Source organism: Passer montanus, unplaced genomic scaffold, assembly GCF_014805655.1.
Source record: "Passer montanus isolate IOZ18808 unplaced genomic scaffold, ASM1480565v1 scaffold261, whole genome shotgun sequence".
In the NCBI taxonomy this organism is placed as follows: Eukaryota; Metazoa; Chordata; class Aves; order Passeriformes; family Passeridae; genus Passer; species Passer montanus.
In genome coordinates this window covers 4,459-12,281 of record NW_024367273.1, presented here as the reverse complement: position 1 = coordinate 12,281, position 7,823 = coordinate 4,459, and the positions used below count along the sequence as shown (strand labels likewise).

At 48.7% G+C, this 7,823-nt stretch overlaps 1 protein-coding gene across 1 annotated transcript in view; it reads left to right on the top strand.

The window, feature by feature from the left end:
- Positions 1-3,149: 3,149 nt before the first annotated feature.
- LOC120503610 (class I histocompatibility antigen, F10 alpha chain-like) overlaps positions 3,150-7,823 on the top strand; it is a gene marked incomplete at its 3' end in the record, with an annotated part of 8,424 nt that continues 3,750 nt past the window's right edge. The window contains 1 exon segment of the mRNA XM_039712284.1: positions 3,150-3,468. Within this exon segment, the coding sequence (XP_039568218.1) occupies positions 3,165-3,468 (304 nt within the window).

Sequence of the window (7,823 nt, the reverse complement as noted above, 5' to 3'; positions counted from 1 at the left end):
AATTCAAGACTGGAATTCCTTACCCTGGCAATTCTCCACCTAGTGCAGGGTGCAGATAAGGGATGTACATTTAAGGCAGGCTTGAAATCCAGGTCCAATGGGAAACCAAATACCAAAACCTACACAACTTGGAAGCAGTGAACATTAAACCATTGGATTTAGATTGGTTCAGACTGTAAAAAGTTTAGGAAAAATCTAGTAAAACTCTCGTCATGGAATGCTTTTCTCTGCACACCTGGGCTGTGTGTAGACGAAATTATTTCTGTTGCACATCCTGGCCAGAATCACATAATGCCTTGCGTCCCTAACACCAGAAATGCTGGAGAGTTTTGGTGACAACTTTGTAACATAAAGACTTTTTTTTTTCTAAATACTCATACTTTTATATGGTCAATAAGGTTTGGGCCAGGGGTGTCATAATCAATTTTTATTCTTAAGAGAAGTAGAGGCTCTTTAGGTATGTGTGTGAGTGTCTTTAGTGATAGCACAATTTTGATCTGGGTTTCTCGACGCTCAATTTAAAGTTGTAGTTTTAAAAACTAGAAGAGGTTTAAAGGGGATCCCTTAACTCTGAAACAGTTAACAGAATAGTGTTTAAAAAAAATCCCAAAAAACAAAAGCTACCAAAAAAAAGCAATGGGAGGTGGGGGGGAAGGAACAGGTGTCACCAGATTACTGCCCTGAAAGAGAAGCTTCATTCCAGGCAGCCAGGAGAGGAGCTTTAGAAATGCAAATTAACACTGCTGGGGCAAAGTGTGGACAATGGACCCGGGTCTCTTGCCTGGGGCAGGAATTGGGCTGATTCCCTCGGCCCCTCACCCCAAGCTCTGCCGGCTTCCACTGATACCCCCTCAATCCCCTTCCCCAGCACCGGGACTCCCCTGTACCCCTTCATCTGGCACCGGGACCCCCCTGTACCCCCATTTCCGGCCACCCCGAGCCCCCTGTACCCCCTTATGTGGCACAGGGACCCCCCTGAACCCCGAATTCCGGGAGGGAAACTCCCCTTGAACCCGCATTCCCCGTCACGGGAACCCCCTGAACCCCCCTTTTTGGGCACTGGGACTCCCCTGCACCCCTTATCCGGGCTTATCTGGAGCCTGGAACCCCCTGCACCCCCATTCCTGGGCACGGAAAACCCCCTGAACCCCAATTTCTGGGCACCGGGACGCCCCCTGAACCCTCATTCCCAGGCATGGGACCCCCCTGAACCCCATTTCTGAGCACCGGGACCCACTGCACAGGGACCCCCTAAACCTCAATTTCTGGGCACTGAGACTCCCTGAACCTCAGTTTTCAGGCACCAGGACCCCTTGAACCCCAGAGCCCAGGAAGGGAACCCCCTGAACCCCATTTCCTGGGAACCAGGACCCCAGTGCATCCCACTATCAGGCACCGGGACCCCCTGAACCCCCATTCTGCTGCACCAGGACCCCCCCCAAGTCCCCCATTCCTGTGAACAGGGACCCCCTGCACCCCCTTCCCCAGCACCGGATCCCAGCCAGGCCATTCTCTGGCACCAGGACACCCCTAAATCTCGATTCCTGGGAAGGGACTCCCCCTGAACTCCAGTTCTGGGGCACCGGGACCCCCCTGCATCCCCTTATGCAGCACCGGGACCCCTGAACCCCCGTTCCGCTGCACCAGGACCCCCGTGCACCCCCACATCCAGGACTGGAGCTCTCCCAAACCTTCCATTCTCATGCACCGGGACCCCTCTGCACCCCTTATCCAGCACGGGGATCCCCCTGCAGCCCTTTTCTGGCCCTCCCCCTCTCAGAGACCCCAGTCCCCCCCTTCTCCTTGACCCTGGCCCCCCCTGGGCCCCCACTCCTGCCTTCCCCAGCCCGCACCCACCACCTTCCTCACCACCGGGGCCCCGTGCACCCCCTTTCCTGGGCACAGGGACCCCCTGACCCCCCATTGCCCTCACCCCCCTTTCCTTGACCTGGGACCCCCTGAACCTCCGTTCCTGGACATGGGGACCCCCCTGCACCCCCTTATCCGGGATTGGGAGCCCCTCCTGGACCCCTTGAGATGTTCTGGGACCCCCTGCACCCCTCCCTGCCCCTCCCCCCCTTCCCAGATGCCAGACCCACTCTTTTCCTTCACCTTTGCACCCCCAGATCTCCCAAATTTCCCTGTACCCCCTCATCTGACACCGGGACTCCCCAGAACCCCATTCCTGGCAGGGAACCTCCCTGAACCCCCATTCCTGGGCAGGAGATCCCCCTGAACCACCATTCCCAGACATCAGAATCCATTGAGCCCCCATTCCTGAGCACGGGCACCCCCTTGAGCACCCATTTCTGGGCACTGGGACCCCCCTGTACTCCCTTATCTGGCAGCTGGACCCCCCTGAACCGCCATTGCCGAGCACCAGAACCCACTTGAATCCCGAATTTTGGAAAGAGAACCCCCTGAACCCCCATTCCTGAGCAGGGAAACCCCCCTGCAACCCCATTCCTGGACATGGGGACCCCCATGAAGGTTCATTTTCTGGCACCGGGACCCCCCTGCAACCCCTTATCTGGCACCAGGACCCACTGGATCTCCCATTCCTGGGGGTCAAGATCCCTTTGAACCCCAAATCATGGCACAGGAACCCCGTGAACCCCCTTATCCCAGACTGGGACCCCTGCACACCCCTGTCAGTGCTCTGGGACCCCCTGCCCCCCCTTTTCGAGCATCCCTCATTTCACAGACCCTTTGGAGCTTTTCCTTGACCTTTGGACCCCTCAGATCTCCCAATTCTCTGTGTCCTTCCATTTCCACTCTCGTCCCTTCCCAAAATGGGTTCCCAGAGGGTCCAAGGGGTCTCAGGGGGGTCGCAGCGGGGCCCCTCCTTTCCTCTGCATCAAGGACCCCCAAGACTCCCATTCCCAGGTCTGCCCACCTTGTGACCTCTTTCCTTGGCACTGGGGACCCCTGGACTCCCTTTCCTGGGCACAGGGATCCCCTGGAACCCCCATTCCAACTCTCCCAGTCCCTGAACCCCCCCACTTCTATAACTCTGGAATCCTCTGAGCCCCCATTCCTGGACACCAGGACCCCCTGCAGGCCCTTTCCTGTCCATCCCACCTCTCCCACCCTGCACGCCCTTTCCTTGGCCCCAGGATCCCCCAACCCCTTCCCAGCTCTCCCAGTTCCCCTTTCATTGATCCATGACCCCCTCAACCCCCCCAAATCTCCGTGTCCCCCCAGTTCTCCACTCCCTGCGTTACCTGTACGTGGCAGTGTCAGAGCCCAGCCCGGGCATCGCCCAGTTCATGTCCACTGGGTACCTGGATGGGATCCCCTTCATGCGCTACGACAGCGAGCGGGGCCGGATGGAGCCGCTGACGCAGTGGATAAAGGATGGAGTCGAGCAGGAATATTGGGAGAAGCAGACCCAGATCTGTGAGAAGAATCAGCATGTGGCTGCCAGGAACCTGGATACACTGCAGGAGCGGTACAACCAGAGCGGGGGTGAGTGGGGAGAGCTGGGGCTGGAATGGGATCTGTGGGGCTGGGATGGGAACTGTAGGTCTCAGATTTGGATTCACAGGGCTCCAAGGGAGTGAAATGGGAATCCATTAAGCTGGGATGGGATAGCTTGTGATCCATGGGTCTGGAATTGGATCCATGGCGTTGGGATAGCATCTGTGGGGCTGGGTTGGGATCCATGGGGTTGGCATGTGGATTCATGTGTCAGTGTCGAGGTGGTCACGACACAAAGCAGAGACCACAAGCAGTCTCAGATGGCAACTCTTTATTATTGAACATGGCTGACCTTTTATACACTTTTTAATTGTTTATGCTTCTTCTACCCTAACTATTGGCCACAATAAATCAACATAACACCATTGGTGAAAAGTTACAGTGACTTAACTAACTTTCTAAAAATACTATGTCCAGCAGAGTTCTCTTCTTATCTTTATTCAATTCCACACTCCTCCTGGTCTCCTTGGTTGCAGCCTTGGAGAGAGCTCCTTCTCAGCTGCTTCTTGCTTCTCAGCTTCTGCTCGCTCCTTTAGCTAACAGGCCCGCTGTTAGCCCCTTCCACAATTCCCCCTTTTTGTTTTTGAACTGTAAACACAGCTGCTATGGATTTTTGCAGGGCCCTTTGCAAAAATCCAAGCAGACGGGGGAAACAAAAAACATCAATCACAACCATCAACAAAATTAACATTCCCATTCTTAATACAATCATTCCCGTCCTTCATCCATCTATAAGTGCTTTTCAATTTCTTAACTACTCTGTCCTGTAAAGTTATATGTCTAATACTCAAACCTTAAACTATAACTGCCCCAAGTGCTCAAAAAGAGATGCAGGAATACTAGAACTAAAGGTTCCAAAAACCTGCATTGTCTTGATCGGTGCAAACCAAAACCACACTCTTTAATTACTATGAAGGCACATAAAAATTTGTGAGGTACATATCCTGTTATGGGGCCTTAGCCAGTGTTATCTGCGCGTTCTGCTTCAGCTGCGGAACCATCCATCCTGTCCCTGCCTGCACGCTCCAGATAGGGTTTAAAACAGTGAGCAGGAACCCATCGAGGACCATTACCTGTCAAAACACAAGCATAGCCCCTCCCCCAGGTTATTGGCTCCACTGGACCAGACCACATACCAGTAATTAAATCCTTGACCCATACCTTGACATTTCTACGGAAATCTGGTTGCTTAGAATTCAAAGAGAAAAAATGGTAAAAAATTGGAGATAACTGTGAGTCAGGTAGGGGACACATAAAGTTTAGCACATGAACAGCTTCATCTAATCTCACTTGAGGTCATTCCTGTTGCATTCCCCCTTTTTGTTTTTGAACCTGACGTTTAAGACCATGAGCCCTTTCAATGATTACTTGGCCTGTGGGGACATGTGGAATACTTGTTGAATGCTCAATGCCCCAAGCATGAAAGAATGCTTGCATTTTCTGCAAAGCACATGCTGGCCCATTATCCGTTTTTATGTCACACGGACCACCTAGGATAGAAAAAGCAGGATAAAAATGACGAATGGCATCACGAGTTTTGTCTCCTGTAAATGCTGAAGCAATCATTGCATGAGAAAACTGTATCAACTATAACATGAACATACATAAAGTGACCAAATTCTGGGATTTTTGTAACATCAGTTTGCCATTCCTCTAAGGTGGAAAGACCCCTAGAGTTGGTACCATAATATTGACATGAGTCATGTGACAGTCAGGACAAGAAGAAAGAATTGATTTCGCTTCACCAGGAGACAATTTAAATTGCTGCTGTAAAGCTTGAGCACTCCAATGAAAAAAATGGATGAGATTAAACTGCCTGCTGCAACACATTAGGTACAGTTTTGATTGCAGGAGCAGCCACTAGAGAATCTACATAGGCATTGCCTTCAACAAAAAATCCAGGTAATGATGTGTGGCTGAGAATAAGCACGATGATGAAAGGATGTTTTCAAGGACCAATGAATGTCCATAACTTCACTAACATAGTGAACAGTGGTTTCTCTTGAATATTATAAAACACTGCTTGATCTAAATGCTTAACCAAATTGGCAATATAGATAGAATCAGTAACTATATTTAGAGAATCAGGAAATAAGGTGAAAGCCAAAAGAACAGCACAAAGTTCAACCAATTGAGGTGTTCCCTGCTGAATCATTGTCTCATATTGCCAGTGATCATCCTTTCTGCAAGCCACGGCTGCTTTTCCAGTTTTCCCTGATCCATCTGTAAAAAACTGTTATACCTTCCACTGGAACAGGAGAACAAATTTGTTTCTCTTCAAAAGGAATCTCTTTGGTCAGTTTTAGAACAGGATGAGAAGGCAAATGGTATTTTATTTGGCCTGTTAAACAAGATAAGGTACATTGTGACTCATGATTGTTTTGAAAGCACCATTCAAAACACCACTGTTGTACAGGTATCACAATGGTCACAGGGTTGTGTCCCAAAATCTCATGACAGTGCCTGTGGCCTTTGATGATAATATCTGCAAAAAGCTCATAAAGTCCTGGTGCTGTTTTCCGATATCTGAAAGATAAAATTCCAAAATATGCAGTTGTTCTTCCCAATTATCACTCCATTGACACAGTTTTCCACGTGGTATTTCATGGTCCTTCAAAATAAACAAATGAACACCAACAGAGGTATCTATTCTGATAACAAATTTGTGTGCTAAGGCAAATTCAGTTTCTTCTAGGTTCTTTTTTGCTGCTGGGGTCAATTGCCTCTCATCAGTAGAGGAAGTGATACCTGACAGCAAATCAAACAATGATTGCATCTGACGATTGGTTATGCCTAAATATGATCGAATCCAACCTATTAAACCAACCAATTTCTGTACATTGGTAAGAGTTATAACATCAACATCTAGATTTCACAGGTTGAGTCATAACTTGCGTGTTAGTCACCAACATACCTGGATATTTCCAAGGTATATGTTCCGATCAGACCAAAAGCTTTCAAATTTGTCACAGCACATTGTTTAAGAGCTGACAACTGTTGTTTGTTGTCAGATGCTAACAAGATATCATCCACGTAATGATAACAATAGCAGTTATTAAATTGCTCCCACACTTTTGACAAGGCCTGTGCCACAAACCATTGACAAATAGTTGGTGAATTTTCACACCTTGGGGAAGTACCTTCCATTGATATCTTTTATTGGGTTCAGCATTATTTGTGGAAGGCACAGTAAGAGCAAATTTTTCTTTGTCTTGTTCAGCCAATGGAATAGTGAAGAAACAATCTTTCAAATCAATGACAAGTATCGGCCATTCCTGTGGAATCATTGTGGGTGTAGGAAGGCCTGGTTGTAAAGCTCCCATTGTTGCCATTACAGCATTTATCTGCCGTAAATCATGTAAAAATCTCCATTTTCCTGATTTCTTTTTTATTACAAAAAGAGGGGTATTCCATGGGCTGGATGATTCTTCAATATGTCCCACTTGCAATTGTTCTATGACCAGTTCTTGCAGGGCAGTAAGCTTTTCAGTAGTAAGGGGCCACTGGTCAACCCAGACAGTTTTATCTGTCAACCATGTCAAGGCTACAACTGGACATTCATTGCCCTGCATCACAGTGGCCCCTATTAAAAATCCGTAGTAATTTTGACACCCCATTGAGATAAGCAATCTCTTCTCCACAAACTTTGAGGAGCGAGCATCAGCAACATAGGATCTGATGTTAGCTTGCTGGCCATCAGGATGTTTCACATTAATTACAATGGCTGACAAACCACCTGTTGTAGCACCACCCAACCCCAAAAGTCCAAACCATGCATGAATGAGAGGCCACGATTGAGGCCAGCAAAGTCACAAGAGTATTGTGGCATCTGCTCCGGTGTCAATCAAACCTGTTACTGATATGGTTCCTGGATGACATCCACTGGCTGTGAGGATGCATGTCTTTTCTGGACGATCCTCCATTACTTTCTCAGTCCAGACTATTTGAGGTACTCCTGTTGATCCAAAACTTCCCGTGTCATGACTTCGGTCCACTGCATTTGGAACAGAACTCACAAAAGGTACAATTTGAGCAATGCAAGTTCCTTTCTGAATTGTGACCGGGGGTTCATCAAGTGATACCATAGCATGAATCTGTCCTAAATAATCAGCATCAATAAGTCCTAAATGCACATGAATACCTCTAAGTGTAGTACTTGATCTCCCTATCAAAAATGCACTCAACCCCCGTCCTATTGGACCATAGGCATTGAGGGGCACTTTGCATATTCCTTTTTCCAAAATGGTTTCTGTGTCGGCGGTGGGTATATCAATCCCTGCGGACCCACTTGTTGCCCCTGAGTATTGTTCACAAATGGGCAGCTTTGCAGTGCTGGGAAGGCC